Source organism: Rhododendron vialii, chromosome 4a, assembly GCF_030253575.1.
Source record: "Rhododendron vialii isolate Sample 1 chromosome 4a, ASM3025357v1".
In the NCBI taxonomy this organism is placed as follows: domain Eukaryota; kingdom Viridiplantae; phylum Streptophyta; class Magnoliopsida; order Ericales; family Ericaceae; genus Rhododendron; species Rhododendron vialii.
In genome coordinates, this window is record NC_080560.1 from 28,413,932 (window position 1) to 28,431,384 (window position 17,453).

The 17,453-nt window shown below is 38.4% G+C and overlaps 1 protein-coding gene and 1 long non-coding RNA gene across 8 annotated transcripts in view; both read left to right on the forward strand.

Moving 5' to 3' along the window:
* Positions 1-17,453, forward strand: part of LOC131322316 (BTB/POZ domain-containing protein FBL11) — a 60,401-nt gene that overhangs the window by 34,925 nt on the left and 8,023 nt on the right. For 4 of the 7 annotated variants that reach the window (XM_058353595.1, XM_058353593.1, XM_058353596.1 and 1 more), the window contains 8 exons: positions 2,177-2,213; positions 2,321-2,472; positions 2,761-3,319; positions 3,883-4,164; positions 4,991-5,136; positions 8,944-9,294; positions 10,050-10,293; positions 11,234-11,289. In XM_058353595.1, the coding sequence (XP_058209578.1) occupies positions 2,177-2,213; positions 2,321-2,472; positions 2,761-3,319; positions 3,883-4,164; positions 4,991-5,136; positions 8,944-9,294; positions 10,050-10,293; positions 11,234-11,289 (1,827 nt within the window). The remainder of the gene's footprint in view (positions 1-2,176; positions 2,214-2,320; positions 2,473-2,760; positions 3,320-3,882; positions 4,165-4,990; positions 5,137-8,943; positions 9,295-10,049; positions 10,294-11,233; positions 11,290-17,453) is intronic. The other 3 variants (XR_009198812.1, XM_058353594.1, XM_058353598.1) reach the window with 3 other exon arrangements.
* On the forward strand, positions 12,033-14,236 carry LOC131322318 (uncharacterized). The gene is made up of 2 exons (XR_009198813.1): positions 12,033-13,210; positions 13,273-14,236. It is a non-coding gene; the product is annotated as an uncharacterized LOC131322318 (long non-coding RNA).

Consider the following 17,453-nt stretch of genomic DNA (forward strand, 5'->3'; position numbering starts at 1 on the left):
GCAAATTGAAAACTACGAAAGTATCCTTACTGTTTAGAAACCTAATGTAACATATCCAGCTAACGTACTACGACGCGTCCCTTTTTTTTGTAATGAGAAGACACGTGACATTAAGACGGAAAAGTAAGGATGAACCCAATTAAACAACTCCCTAAACAAGATGAAAAGAATGTTTTCTATCGTTTCACCACTTGTTTACACATGTTGCTTCACACAATGGTGGGACATTATATTGTTCCATTATTTTCTTTGTTCCCGCAAGCCTTTCATTGATGTGTGCTCGACATGAGAGGTTGGGCAGGAAATGTTGAACACCTAGCAATCTACACATCGGAACACACAGTCCAAGATATGGTACAATACTGCTCACCATTTGTGACACCAAGCGATCCCAAAATTTCCTATTATTTCTCAACGGTCTCATTCACAGACCAAAGAACAATAGTTATAAACAACTTACATTTAAGAGTAGTAAACTTTTGGCAATACAAAATACGGAGTATAAAAGAAGGATCATAATGCTCCCACAAATTAGGTTTCACAAGATTTATTACTAATAATAAAAGAGACTATATTCTAGTACACGTCTAATGATCAAAATCAAGTTTTTTTGTATAGTAATTTTAATTTTGGAATATGTAACAGTCTACCCGTATTGTATTGCATTCTAGAGCATGTGGTGCACGAGGTTCCCGTTCTAGCTTCTCGCACTGGAATGATTCACATTTCAGGTAACAAAGGGTTGGAGTTGGACAACCGAGCATATTTAATAATTTGAGTTTGAACCATAATTATAGATAAAAGTCCCACTTTACGCCTGCACCTCGTAAACACCATTTTACCCTACTCAGATATATAAAATCTTTGTTGGTCCACGTATCTTTAGACATAAAAAATTTTGTCATCTCCACATATCTTTGGATATAGGATTTGGAGGAGTACGGCACTTAGGTACGTACCCGTGCCCGACAAATCTACTTGAATCCATGTAACATAGGGTTTAAGCATTGGCTATTTGGAACTTGAAAGGCTCTATGGCTGCTGTAAAGAAAACATTGTTTTAGGTCCCTTGATGATAGATAACGCTAGGGTATCAATTGAGTAGGGAAGGAAAGTCGCTATTTAGTTAATCAAGGAAGTAGCTAAAGTATTCCATCCAAGTAATCCAAGTCATTGATTGATCAATGGTACCAAAGCCAAGCCAAGGCAGGAGAACTCTCTCAAGTCGAAGGAAGTCTCTTGAAGAGTAAGGTTAACTCCTATACCAAGCATGCTAATTCATTACGGATTGATTTGTCCATTGGTTAACTAAAGCAAAGGCTAGACCTGACTTCTAGCTTGCTTCACCAGAAGTTTTAGTGCTTCAATAGTAGATTGATATATACCAGTATGTTAGATTTTTGTTGATGCATCACAATTCTGTACAAAGCAGATGATGTCATGCATCTTGAGCCTTAACAATGACGTAATTGTAATTCACGGCTATTGTATGGTTCTGAAATATCAGTAAATGATTTTTCTTATTGGGGCAAGATTTAGTAGGGGTGAAAAATTAACTGAGGAAACCGAACTGGCCGTAACATTCGGGGTTTGGCTGGTCAAGGTTTGGTCCCGGTCAGTTTCGTTTTTTGAAGAGTAAAATTTTTCATTTTCTGTTTGGTCTTGGGTACCTGAAAATACTCCCAAACCGAACTGAACCAAAATATACATATACGACCGATAAACTGATAGGGTTTTTGATAATTTAGTGGTCTTAGATAGGGGTTTTGATAATTTAGAACCCGACCAAACCGAACCACCCAAACCGGTTTTGGTCCACCAAATATTTTGACCAGACTCGATTTTCATCATTTCTAGACCTAACTGATCGGTTCGGTCCGCCATGCCCGAAATCCCCGACCAAACCAAACTGATTTCCCCCCTAAGATTTAGGGTGGTTTGAAGCACATTTGGAATCCTGTGACTGGAAAATAGCAGAGTTCATAATACGCATAACAACTTTATACTCTTTATCCTATTCTTGAACATAGGGAGCGTATGACACATTCCCACACATGTAGGCTTTTGGATGTATATGTTTGCATTTTTACATTATGGTATACAGTTACATATACTCATTGGTGAGATCGTACAACTAATGAAACATTCCCATGTTTTTATTTTTCGTGTTTTACAGATCCGCATTAGCCTCTTGCCATTGTGGTTTGCTGCAGGTAAACAACTTTGAGAATGATTCAATTCAAGCACTTTAATGATAAATTTATAAGCATTCACTCTTAAATCATTCAACCATAGCAATAGAAACCGCTTGATGGTGCAGGGAAAAGAAGGTGCTGCTACTTTTCTAAATTAGCTGAGGAGAGCATTGATGCTACTCTTTATCTAATGACACGTCCGTCTACAAGCATGATGAATGTATCAGGAGACGTTGACTCACGCCACTTCAAGATCAGATTGACACAATATACCAAGGTTTTCCCTTTAAGACTCTTTCGCCCTTGTTACTTCAGTTCATAACTTTTTTAAGGAGATTCGGCCCTGTTTGACATTTGTTTGCCTGATCTACAAACTCATGTGGCTCTGTCTGTTGGATGGAGAAGAAATGTCTGAACTCAATTTCTTTTTTGAATTTTGTAGTAACGGCCATAGATTAGATTCTGTGTCCATATCTTCATGCGTAAATTAGTCAGTGATTGCTGACTCTATGTATATGGTTCACTGGTAAAAGTTGGGTGATGTAATTTTTCATCTTCAGTGCAGAAAGTGGACCTTTCAGGTTGCCCACAAATGAACTCAAGAATTCTGCTCATGTCAATGCTTCCTTGTTCGTATAGTACTGATCTCATGTTGACTAAGGTTGTGAAACAGTATTCCATTAGCCTTGAATGGACTGATGGAGATCATTGTCAAAATTCTTCGGCTCTATTGCCAACGTTGTCTTTTGAAGCAGTAGAGGAGGTCGATATTTCCAACTGTCCAAGGCTACCCCTTGAAGCTTCCATTGAGTGCTTCTGCAAGTCATTTCCATCCATGAAAATATTTAAGGCAGCCCACCATTTAAACTTCAAGATGACAAAGTTGGTTCAGCTGTTGCAAAAATGCCCGCTCCTCGAGGAGATTGACTTAGCAGTAGATATTAGTCCAGTTATACCATCACAAGTCTCAATTGTATCTTCAAGTCCTGCAATATCATTGCGAGCTTCAACGATATCTCATGAAATAAATAGTTATCCTTGGCCTGCATCCGAATTGTATACAACCATACCATTGCTAGCAAATGTTACAAAGCTCACATTGGAAGGCCGAGTGGATCTAAGTGGTAGGATGTGTACTCTCTCTCTCTCTCTCTCTCTCTCTCTCTCTCTCTCTCTCTCTCTCTCTCTCTTCACATTGCTCATTAGCTTGTGTAAACAACCAATCAAAACTTTCTCCAGATTGATATATGATGATAAACCGAGATAGAGAGAGAGGGCTGCCCCTTTGTTGTCTCGAATAAATGGATTTGTGTAAAGCGTTCACTGTAAGGGTGTGTCTGAATTACATATTTATCTAATTCGAATGTCTAGGGACACATGGATTCAACAAAAGTTCATGTTTTTAATCTAATTCCCAATTTATGGTCTGGAATGAAACTCACTAGGGTGCTATACTTTTGGTGGAATGGTGGGAAAGAGTTCATCTTTGATTCTTTTCTACATGCTTTTACTGCACATTGTCCCCATTCTGATTGTTACGTATCATGGCCTCTTGATTGGAAACTCTTATCCTTGAAACCTGTCTTTCTAAGATTGGAGCAAATTGTATATACAGTTTCTATTGTTGCTTCAACATACTAACATCTCTCTCTCTCTCTCTCTCTCTCTCTCTCTCATGATCTTGCAGATTATGACTTGAAAAATATCTCAGAAATATGTGCTTCCTTGTTTTACCTGAATCTTAGAGGGTGTATTACAGTGACCGATACTGGCATCTCAGTTCTCATTCTCAGATGTGTAAAGCTTCATTCACTTCTTGTCTGTGATACTTCTTTTGGACACAATTCTGCTCTGGCTCTCAGATCTGGCATTCCCAATTTGAATGATTTTCTCACTTTGCACGTTGGAAAGAACCATGCCAAATCATTGGCTTCTGAGTTTCAAGTACTGCATGTGGGTGGTTGCCGTGGTAAGTCTTTTTTCATTCACATTCCGTTTATTTTTTAAACTTTTGATTCTAGAAGATTAGGTTTCTTCTTTATTCTTGGACCTTTTAAATGTGCATTTGCTCATCTCTGTGTATTCTCTTTTGCGCTTTCCTTTACATTTTAGAGGTTTTTTTTCGTCTTCTCAAAATCGCTGTTCTGTTTGTATCTTACGTTTTGAATATTAGGATATGGCAAAAGAGAATTATATCGTAGTAGCCTTCTTCTAGGAGCAGGATTCATGTTTACAAACCTGTTACAGAATCTGTGTCTCGTTGTTCTAGTTTGGTGATTTTTTACCTCTATTTTTGTTATGCATTCTTAGATAATCAGAACAGAGGGGTAACTGACCCTTCGGATAATATTTCTCTTAGCTTTGACCATTCACTTTTTGGGCTTCATTTGGTTCTTTAGTGATCTTTACTTGGTTCAACTTGCATGAAAGAGGGCATAATAATCTCAAAAACTAGTAGTTGTTGAAAAGGATTTACATAGTTATTTCAAGATAGGACAGAGGTTGGAATGTTGGATAGTAGTTGGGATTTGGGACAAGACGTGGTGATTTTAGTGTCTTTTCTCTCTTCTTGCATTTTTGGTTTTTAGGTTTTTGGTGTCTAGTCATGATGGATTCATTACCAAACCAACCAAACCGAGTCTTATGTCCCAATCACTTGGGGTCGGCTATATGAATCCTTTTCCTCCATTGAGCTCTGCCAAGGGCCACTTGTTCACACAATCCCATTATATTCATGATGGATTCATTATCATTTTTTATATCTAACAGAGCTAACACGAGTCATTTATTGCCAGGTGTGGATGAAACATCTCTTTCAAAACTTATATCTGAAACACCCATGTTGAAGAGTCTTTGTTTGAGAGAGACTCTAATTGTTGATGACACTCTTTATAGTTTCCTTGGCTCCAGCTTGGAAATGCTTGATGTTTCTGATACTAAGGTATGGCAGCATTCTAATGGAACCTTATGTCCCTTTCCTGGAAGAGAGTTTCTATAGAAACTACAGTAATACTTTCTTTAGGTGCTAGAAATAACTGAGACACATGAAGTTTGGTCTTCAGGTCAATAATCTATGGTAACATTGACTCCTGTAAATATATAAAGTAACTGTTTCAAAAATTTGTCGAATTGGCCATGACTTTGCATAGACCTAGAACCCATATATTATGATGAAATGCCCTGAGGCACCTTCAAATTATCGTTTCCCTTGATAATAAACAAGCTATATAAGAGGAGGTGAACATTTTTGGGGTGCCCCTGTTTCATTGCGATGGAAATTAGATTGATCAGACCATTTGACACCTATTTGCACTCAGTGGCGACTCCAGGAATTTCGGAGTATGGGGTCATCCATAAACGTCAATACTTTTGCCAATTGTAAGACCAAAAAAATAGAACATAATAATGGCAATTAATAACTTCCAACAAAAATCACATATAAAACTTGACAAGCTTGACAAGCGTTTCAACTTGTACACAAAAGATATCAAAATGCATATGCTAATAATCTTTCTTATAAGTTCTCAAAAAAAAAAAAAAAAAGCTACACAAGCTTCTACAATTGCATTCGACGCGATTTCATATTTTGAAATCATTGCATGATGGTCTCTATGTCAATAGCATCAAAGTCTATATAATTATTTTTCCAAAAAATCAAACAACTCATATCCTATATAGACTTTGCCAAAAAATCAATCAACCCATATCAAGCTTGAGTATATACAAATTTCAAAGGGGAAAACTTATAAAATTATTCATCAGTGATCGATTGAATCGAAGACTCGAAGATAACAGAGGTGGTGAACATGTTTTTCTTTTCGTTTTGTACAGTATCGCCTCTGGTTTTGTTTCGACTATGAAGGGAAAATTATCCTGTGTAGTGTCGCCATAAATATCCATGGGGTCAATCTATTAATTTCTAGAAAATTTCAATATGGTGGTTGTACAAAAAGAAATTTCCATGGGGTCGCCAGACCCCGCACCCTTGGCTGTGGCGTCGCCACTGTCTGCACTCTATACCCGTACATGAGTCCATGCAACATACTTAAAAATTGTTCGCGCCAAATTTAAGTAGATTCTACAATCTAGTCATCTATTAGATTGGCCTTTAGACTTCCTATGCTGGAGCCTCCTAAAAGATCTTTGTGGTCAAATTATGCTCTTTTGGGCAGTTAAAAATATGGAGAACATCTTCCTTTGGTGTCAGAGAACCTTTTCAGGGAGTTAAAATTGATTTGTTGAGTCAAAGTTGCACTCAAAAGATCGCTAAGATGGTGGGCAATTACCAGTCAAGTGAAGCCTCATGTGCATGTATCCCTTGTAGGTCATAAGTGTCAATTGGACTGAGATTCTTTTCTTACTCCGCCATTTTGTTTATTTTCTGAGTAGAATCAATTTTTGTGTTCTGTACCGTACCGTGTGGCATATTTGAGTAACACCAAGGCTTAGAACCTGGTGTCCACGGGCCCTACAGAACTCAAAGTTTGATGCAATTGGCGGATACAGATTTTGAATTGATATTGCAACCTAGAAGGGGGGGTGAATAGGTTGAACACCTGTATTTGCCTTTTTTTTTTTTTTAAACTTTCAACAGAGACATGTTAGCAAAACAAGATCAAATTAATGAAAAAGAGACGAGGCTTTTTATAGTGGTTCAACTAATTGCTTAATCCTCTCTTCAATGATTATGTTAGAAGTTAATTTGTAATTTTCTAGAAGTCTTGTAGAATTGTCTAGAATTTGTTGTAGTTAATTTAATCCTATCTAGAAGTCAAGAGTTAGTCTTATCTAGAAGTCGGAAGGTCAATAGTCAGTCTTATCTAGTTTTACCTTCAAGTATAAATTAGAGGTCCTAATGTAATCTTTGAGGCAAGTACCCAAAAATAAAATTTCAGAAAAATACTTCTCTTTGCTGCACCTAAGTACTAGTAAATCTTGGGCAAATCCATCTATAGCTTTTGTTGCGCTAATAGATTATCCCCTGAACACTCATTGGTATCTATTATGTTCTCAGCACTCACGCCGTTGTTCATTTTCATAGAAGCAAACGCTTCTTTTCAACAATGAGCTCCACTCAAATCACACCCCTGTGGTACACGCAAACCAGACTTAAAATATCACAATATATTGGTACATGCAGACGCGATTACTCACAACTCAGAAGCAAAGAGAGACTCAAATCCTAACTCATAACACAGTGGTTATAGTTCTCTCTCTCGCAAGGTAGGATTAATGTGATGGTTTCAATCCTTGAAAGACAAAGTGTGGCTTGAATCACTACGGAGAGTATATAAGAAATACTACAGTGTAACAAACTCTCTTGATGTCAGAATGAACATTGATAGCCTTTGTGTGAATTTGAATTCTCTGGAAGACTTGGTAAGAATCTTCTGAAGAGTCTCTTCTTTAGATAGCCAAGAGTGAATCCCAGAAGTCTTCCAAATGCAGCTTCAACGTTCTTATCATGTACTGCTGTGTTTCTTTTTGGCTCAACAAGCAGTATATCTTTCTTTTGATTTTATCTGGCCACAAAATCAACTAAGGTATATAGAAAATCCCAACAATGAAATCGGACGATATATGAAGAGATGTGTATGCAACATATTTAGGGTAAGAATTAAAGCCTGGGATACTCCAAATAGCCCAACGAATATTTGCACTAATTAAATACCCTTTCCATCTTCTCTTTTTGTTCGGCGAAAGTCAACATTGTTAGTTATAGTTAGTGAGGTTTGAGCCCATGTCAAATGCATGGGAGTACATGGTGTCTACCACTCCGCTTGCAATCCACTTTTCCATCTTTTGATAGCAAAAGTACGGCTAATTCAAGATTCTCCTGCCAAATTCAAATTTATGGATACACATAATAAATAGAGGTGGTTCATAGTCAGATGCGACCTCGTCCCATGATAATTAGAGAGACAAAGTGTGAAGGAAACAGAACATGAACAAGACTCTGTTCTGGGCTCCATTCGGTTCATTGGCTGGTCAACTGCCTCTCCATCCGTAGAAACTGCTGCAAGTTACACTTTCAGATCTTGCAAGCATGTTAGGCCCATACCACTTGTATCCATCTTCCTGCAAGCCCAACAAGACTATCAACAACAGACTTTCCAAATTCAAAACTAATTCTGCAAGCCTAATACTAAAGTAGTAATCGATTAACATCATCTAAGCTAGTCATTGTCTATCAACCATTATTGTCATTCATTTTAAAAGAGTTCATCACCAAAAAACAATCAAGGAGCCAAGGAACTAACTGTTGCACGGTCTTGGGTAGAACTCAACCCCAAAAGCTAGCTATTGAAGTGAGGGTGTCCTCACGCTTATATTCTTCTTATTACTTTGGTACCCAAACGATGTGGGATTTCGCTTCACACCCTCCCTCATGCCCAGTGTGCTCACTCGGCAGCACTTGCTGCGTGCAGGCCAGGGACACGCATCCTACCCATCCTCGGCATACCCGGCTTTGATACCATGTTACACGGTCTTGGGTGGAACTCAACTCCAAAAGCTAGCTATTGAAGTGAGGGTGCCCTCACGCTTATATTCTTCTTATTACTTTGGTACCCAAACGATGTGGGACTTCGCTTCACAAATGAATGGCTTGCAACAAAATCAACCATTTCAAACCAAAAGACAAAATGTCCGTGTGATTTTCTTTCCATAGATGGCAGGTTTATCCACTGGTACCAGACAGTTATGCAGGTGCTTCTGACCCAACAATATTATGCTTGTTGAATTTCAGGTTTCTAGTACTGCTTTGGCTCACATTGTCTCTTCAAATCCTGGTCTGTATTGTTTGGAAGCCAAAGGATGCAGGAATCTCTTTCAGCAGAAAAGTAAGATGGAAGATGGGGATATTCCTTCGGTACAGTATTCATGTGAAGAATGGTGTAATGAGTTGGCAAAAACCTGCAAGTTGGAAGAAATTGCACTTGGATGGGGATTTTCTTGCTGTTCTCTAGAAGCTCTGAAACCTGCAATCGCAGCATTAAAAGTAGTAACTGTGGGTCTTGGCGCGTCATTAGGTCAAGATGCAGTGGAACTCCTACCCACTATTTGCCCTTTGCTAGAGGAAGTTATCCTTTATTTTCAGGTACCTTATTCACGAGATAGTGTAGCTGTTGTTCACCATCAATTTCCCGAACGCAAGCTCTCCGAAATATAGAAAATTGAAAAAAATCTGAATATAATGCATGATAGATTAACATTAGGCTGCAGGGCATAGTGCTAAAGAAAATTAATATAAAAGTTGGCTGCAGCACTTGTTACAGTTTTAAAACCTTTTGGGCTCACGAGATAGTGTAGCTGTTGCTCACCACCCATTTCCCGAACGCAAGCTCTCCGAAATATAGAAAATTGAAAAAAATCTGGATATAATGCATGATAGATGAATATTAGGCTGCAGGGCATAGTGCTAAAGAAAATTAATATAAAAGTTGGCTGCAGCACTTGTTAGTTGTTACAGTTTTAAAACCTTTTGGGCTACCACTCAAGTGGTCATTATGGCTCATCATGAAGATAATAACTCTAGAAATAGTAATAGCGTCTGTCTGTAATATTAAAGATATGGTTTCATTGGATGAATATTCACTGGAAAGAGCAGTAGAGCAGCGGTCTTTATACTTTTCCAGTGTAGGCAAATAGCAACTTAGATATGCTGCATACACTCATCTTCTAAACAACCATGAGGGGCAAGGACCTCTGCTTGGTGGAAACTGTATAATTTAAAATAACAGTCCCTCTATGTGATCCTTGGGATTTTATTTTATTCACACTTAAAAACTCTTCCTGGTAAGATTGCTTATAGAAGAGCATAGTCATTCAGAAGTACTTTCAATGTTTTTGCAGGTAATTTCTGACTGTGTCTTGATAAACATCATGGAATCATTAAGACACTTGCAAGTGTTGGCTCTCTGCTACTGTCTTGGTGAGATATCCCCAATAAGCTTTAAGTTCAGTATGCCAAATTTGAGGAAATTGAGGCTTGAAAGGGTAACTCCATGGATGACCAATGATCATTTGGTTATCCTGACTCAGAATTGTGCAAATTTGACAGAGCTTTTGTTGCTAGGATGCAGACTTCTCAATTCCGGTGAGTAATCATTATTGACAAGGTCTGTTTGCACTTCGCACTCGGATACAAGTATTGAACTCGATAGCTGTTTTTCATTTTCCTACTTTTTGAAATTATTTTCACCAAATGCTGAAGTTGACCTCTCTTTTTTTTATGAGAACACCACCCACCTAGGTCACACAATTCTCCACTCCCGCTCTAAATCCTTGTTCTACACCCACACTCTCGCCAATTTTTTTAGTTTGGCAAGTTTTCAAAATACTTTTTCACATTAACGCCTCCACCTTTGATCGCGCTCACACGTGCATTATGTGTCGTAGCCCCCCCCCCCCCAAGAAGAAATCAATTTTTTTTTTTTGTAAAATCTTTTATGTTATGCCTGTGCATACCTTTTTGTTCCGATCTTTAAGAAGTATGGACACTTCTAAGAAGTTACCTTGTCTGACCGTGCTCATGGAGTCAGGAGTTCACATATTTTTTATGAATTTTCTAATAAGCTTCAGACTTCAGAGACCCGTGTCTATTGTTTATTCACATGTGAAATACGTTGCAAGTTTAAAAGAAAAACTTTGAATTCAAGGATAAAGTAAGAAGAATGTCAAAGGAATATATGATCCCTTAATTCAGGGAGTTCATCACCATAAGCTTTTTAAAACAGATATGATAACTTTTGTAACTTTTCTCAATTATGTAGAATGTGGAAAAGCATTTTTAATATCTTAAAAGTAGTAGTTATTTGAAAAAGATGTTACTTACAAATATCAGATATACATCTAAGAAAATTACATCTATTAGTTGCCATGACATAACGTGGTATGATTTGATAAATTTATATCATGGTATGTTCATATAGTGATTCAGTTGTCTCCAGTAACCTATCTATGCCTTTTCACTTGTGATTTTAGGATCTTCAATTATTCTAATCTTTTTCGACTTATTGTTTTACATTCGTCGCTAGATTCACAACGGATCATTTCAACTGGTTGGCCAGGCTTGATTTCTATTCATCTAGAGGTTTGCCACTATCCTTTTTCTCTCGTTTAATGTAAATGCTTGCACGATTATGTGAACCCTTTGGAAAAGAGTTATGACAGTTTTACTTTTAATTTGATTTCTCCATGATTTTCCAACTCGGTATGAAATGGACTTTGTTTTCTTGTTCCGGTATTTTTTTCCGTCAGTCACTATTTAATATCAACATTGTATATGATGCCTGTCTGGACATGGCTATTTGCCCTTGTCAAATTAGGAAAATAAATACCTTCTTGTTAACAAGAACACACACACACATTAATATTGACACAGATAGTAAAGGAGAGAATTCAGAGCTCAATGGAGAAAAAGGATTCATGTAGTTGACTCCAATTGATTGGGATATAAGGCTCGGTTTGGTTTGGTTATGAGCAATGCAAATAAACATTAAATATCTTTCTTGCATTTGTTTCCTTTTGCATTCCATTTCGTCCCTTCGTATTATGTTCTGCTCTATCTATGAAAATTTGCATCTCTATGTGAAAGATGGAGCTGCACGTGAGGATGGGTGTTACAAAGCTTGATATACATTGTTGGGCCATTTCCTAACAGCTTAAGCTTTTGGGACTACTGGTATTTTAATAGAAAGACTATTGAATTAATTTTCCAGGGATTTTTCCAATTTGGCATCATCATATAAGTGTGTTTTTGGTAGTCGAAATCTTGTAGCTTTAGGAGTCCATGGTGCTGAATCATGCCTTGCAGGAAATGGTCCTAAGATGTCACGCCCTCGATTTTCAACATAAATAATCAACACTTTTAATAAATAAATTCCTCGTTGTAATATAAATAATACCCCAAAAGACCTTTATGTTCACTGTTCTCAAATAAAATTCAAATATTACATTTCCAACTCGAAGGCCCCAAGTCATCAAAATTCTAGTATCCTACGGAAATATTATTACAATTTATAAATAATATCTTTCCTAAAAATGCTCTTTCAGATCTTGTGCTATGAAATCCTTCTTGAATACCTTTTAAAGGTTTGGTCACAAATGCACGACAAGCACTCCATGCCAACATCCTTGAATCATACTTGAAAATGATAGGGTGAGCTACACTAGCCCAGCAGGGAAATCTATATGCACAAGCTATATGAAAATGCGATGAATCATGCACCTAGAGTGAGTGAATACGACGAGATCTACAAAGAAACATGGGTCTGCCACCACGAACGAGCATACTACAACCAGGGAATCATGATTTCATAAAGATAACCCTAATAGCTCACACGTCAAACTAGAAGCAAAAATCGACTCGAATTATTCCAATTAGACCACAACTTGTCCTCAACCGTCGTTTGTCCATCGCTACGCAATTACTCCATTCTACCTCGATCTATACGAATATGTGATGATCATGCACCAACAGTGGTACGTGAGCAACATTATATATGTACAACGAACCCCAAGATGCTAATGACAATGAGTATATCTATCAACAGAACAACACGAACATATCATTGGATTTCCTTTTTGAACATAATTGATTTGTCTTTCATTTCTCAAGTATTAGCCACCCCATGCAACAAGAACTAGTTTCCTTGATTTGTACCGAACAAGAGGCTCAATGAGGAAGGATAGTAATTCAAGATACAGTTCAAAGTCGAATGACAAGCCAAACATTAGATTAACAACTTTATCTCTCTTTTCATTTCTCAAGCAACACAGGTCATAAGTCTAGCTCAACCAATCAACAATGCGTGATATGTGACGCAAAGCAATGCACCGGGCAATGTTGGACCCCGTAACCCTCGCCAAGGTCCCACCAAGAAGGTGAACCGGGCTCCGTCCATATTGACGTGAATTCCGGGCGGTGTTGGGTCCTGTAACCCTCGCCAAGGTCCCACCAAGAAGGTGAACCGGGCTCCGTCCATATTGACGTGAATTCCGGGCGGTGTTGGGTCCCGTAACCCTCATCGACATCCCACAAAGTGAATGCGACTCCACATTCCGGCAGTGTTAGGCCCCGTAACCTTCGTCGACATCCGAAGTTGGATACGACTCCATCCATTGTCCATATGCTATGACATTCCACACCACGATACATACAAAGTTCGATATCACACGTGGCCATAACACTCGAATCATAGGTCCATAAACATCCTTCATTATGCACAATCCATCCACAATCAATCTCACACCCATTATCGAGTTAAAACGATTATACAACATCATTAAAAATTGCATACTCAATATTTTTCAATGACTCCAACGCCAAAATATCACCAACTTACCAATCTTTAAAACCCATAAGGACCCATAGCCCATAGCGTCGTTTAACCATGACAAGCGATGAAAAACGCAGCTCTGTAAGCTGCCAAGATTTCCAGATTTCAGTTCAATCTTCTAAAAATCACTATAAATTGATTTCTTAATATTTTTGAGTGATTCAAATCCCAAAAGTTGCGCGATTGAACGAAGCTAAAAAGGTATGAAGGAAGCCTTTTCAAATCTGCACTCCAAGGATGGTTAAATAGGCATTTACTTAAGCAATATGAATCTGTCACGCAGCATGACAGATTGACACACCTCTACTCAAACGATCATAACTTTCTGTGTACTAAGAGTTTTAAGACGATTCTAGTGGCAAATGAAAGCTGACTTCAAGACCTTCGAATTGATATAAAGTTTGCATGAAACGGACATCGGACGAGGAAGTTATGGCCATTCGAATACGGACATCGGACGAGGAAGTTATGGCCATTCGAATTGGGCTGAAATCCAGAACACGAGACAGATTGCAGACCAGTTTTCTAAAAATCACCATCAATTCAATTCTCAACGGTTTCGTATGATTCCAGCGGCATTAGAACGGGCTCTAAGTCTACTCTATTTCATACGAAGGAACCAAAATTCAAATCTGAGCTTAAGAAGGCGTAAAACCCCAAAAACGCAGGCCCTGTTCTGCTGATTTTCGGAAATGGAAGGAGCAAGCTTAAACAACGAAGCAAGATACGATCTAGGTACATAAACACCATATAAATGCATAACAAGAGCAAGAAATCCCTACCTCAAGGGTTTTGAGCAAAATCCGACCCTTTGACCAAGTCAACCGTAGCTCCACGAGGTCCGATCATGATTTTTCTTGGATGGATAGGAAGCCCGCGCTCTATATAACAACTTTAATTCTCGGGTTTTGTTCGAAATCACGCCCTAAGTAGATGAAATCGAGGAGAGAAGTGTAGGGGGGTGTTTTTGGAGGAGGAGCAGAGAGAAACGAGAAAGAAGAAGAAAAAAAAAAAAAAGAAAAGGGAAAGAAAAAATGATTTCCCTGTACGTTCCAACATATATATATATATATATATATATATATATATATATATATATATATATATATACATATTCACTTATTGCACTTTCACCCCTACACCAATGATTCCTTCACATCAACCCCTAATCATATAACTACGACACTATTCGTATTTCCACGTGTCACGCCTTTACTAATAATTACAGTACTTCTTAAAAAAAATACGGGCCAAATTTACGGGTCTCTACATAAGATGTACAAATGGGGTACTAAAATGCCTTAAAAGTCCTCAAAAAAGCCGTTAACGTACCCAAAACTTTTTCAATGTTGCCCGTTGAGATGGATATCATTGGAAAGGGTGGCAATGCCAATGTTCAATTTCACAAAGTACTGAAGCCTGTTCTCAACATTGCCATTCCATTTGAAAAGGTCTCGTCCTATATTGGTTAATTGTCACATCCAAAATTAACATTTGATCCTAGGTAGCCTCTCCATTCATAGCCAATTGGTTTTGAGTTAGATGTTTGAACATGGTATCAGAGCTAGGCTTTTGGAGGCTTTTTTTTTTTGGAAAAAAGACTCTTAATTGATTTCTCCTTTGTTTGTGCCTCACATGCACATTTTTCATTGCAGTCCCTATGTTATGGATCTCTTGATTTACCTCTTCATGTGTGATTTGGGGATTTGTGTCAAAGCTTGTCCTACATTAGTTAGTTATCACCTCCGAAACTAGTATGTGAGCATGAGCGGCCTCTCAATTCATAGGTAATTGGTTTTGAGTTGGATGATTTGACTGATACCATTGTCTTATTTTGCAAAGTATTGAACATGTTCTCGAAGTGTTGAAACCATAAAAGAGGGGGTTGGTTCCTTTAGTTTGGCCTGAGAAATTATGAAGGAACCCTATCTCAGTTTCTCCAATGTTAGTTGGATCAAAACAACTCAAGGCAAAGGTCATTACCGACGATAATGATTTTAAAGACCAGCAAAAAAATCTTACCCAACAAGCGTTAACCAAGTATAACCATAATAAACTCAATGATGTTACAAATAACATCATAGGCTTGAAAAGTATAGAAACCATTAACCAATAATCTGTGTGAACATTGTAGGTCATAAGAACATAAAGACATTCTTGAAACTCTTAGGGAATGGGAACATCTAATCCTTTTAACCACAGTCTCATTACAAAATGATATCCTAAAGTGTTAGATGATGGATCTATTTGTATCTAGTGTAATTATGTGTCTTATCATGTAATTAGTTTAAGTATCTAGGACCGTAGTGCAATTATTATACAGCTTGTATATATATTTTACGTTGAATGAAATTAACCCTAATGGGTTTTCTCCCTATTACAATTACCCTAAAACTGAACATGGTATCAAAACAATGGAACCTGGCGACCTAAGACGTCCTTCTCGTCAATCAACTAGACCCTGACCAGAAGAGATCTGGCTCTTCGACCTTCTCTGGCGTTTCTAACGTTCTTGTTTGCTGCTGCTTGCTGCGTGAACAATATTGCGTGAATAGTACTTCACGTGAACAATGCTTCGTGTGAACAGTGCTTCGATCAGTTAGGACTTGCCATTGCCGTCAATCACGATCACGATCGTCGATCTGTTTTTTTTTTGCTGTTGCTGTTGTTGTTTGTTGTCGTCGATCATTTTGATTGCCGGCGACGTCCCTCAGGCTTGTCACCGACGCCTTTGCCGTCATTTCTTCTCGCCGATCAAATCTATTTTTTCTTTTCTCGCGAAATTTCAGCACTGCTTCAGTCAGATCCGAAGGTATTCAGTTGGTTTTTTTGAGGTTCTAGGGCTATTGGAACCTTTATTTATTGTTTTTGGAGTTCTAAAGCTGCTGGGAACATTGTTTATTGTTTATTTGGCATTATTGTTCTGCTTTAAAGATGTCAGGAGAGAAAAAACAGGCTTCTGTTAGTGGCAAGGATGAGTTGGGTCGTGTAGGGACTTTGGATAACTCTCCACTGGATATTTGTCCCATCAAACTATGGCACAAATTATTTGCTTTAGTCTCGTTCTTTTACATTAGCTATTGAAGCTAAAGGGATGTCTGAGTTCATTGAAGGCCCTGTTACTAAGCCTACTACTGATGTTGAACTCAAGATGTTTAAGTTTCATCGATCTTTAGCCATGACCTGGTTGTTTAATTCTATGAAGGCTGATATTCGTAGTCCTTTCTTGCTTCTTGATACTTCATATCAGATTTGGACTATTGCCAAACAGACTTATTCTCAGCAGGGCAATGATGCTCAGTGTTTTGAGTTGCGAAAGAGACTTCGTACTATGGATCAACACAATCGATCTGTTGCTGTTTACTTTGCTGATCTCAGTGGGGCCTGGTAAGAATTTGATTATTATCAGGGGTTTCGGGCAGTCTGCTCCGTTGATGATGGTGCTTGGTTAAAAAGAATAGAGAAAGAGCGTGTGTATGACTTTCTTGCTGGTCTTGATGTGGAGTATGATCCAATTAGAGTGCAGGTGTTGGGTCGTGTTTCGTTTCCATCTTTGGGAGAGGCCTATGCCATTGTTCAGCAGAAGGGGTGCTATTTTACAAGCTCCTACTTCTGATCGTTTTGCCTTGGTTGCTATTCCGCAGAGACAGTTTGGGTTTGGCAGTGGAAAGGCTCTGGTACTACCACTGGGACCACAGACCGTATGTCACTCCAGTGTGATTATTGCCACAACACTGGACATACCAAGGATTTCTGTTGGAAGTTACATGGTCGTCTTTCTCGTGGGCGAGGCAGTGGACGTGGAGGTCGAGGTCGTGGTCCCGGGGGTTCTCAGGCTCAAGCACATGTTTCAGAGTTTGCTACCTTGTCTGATTCTGGGTTCAATACAGGAGTTCAGTCACCTTCTGATTCTGTT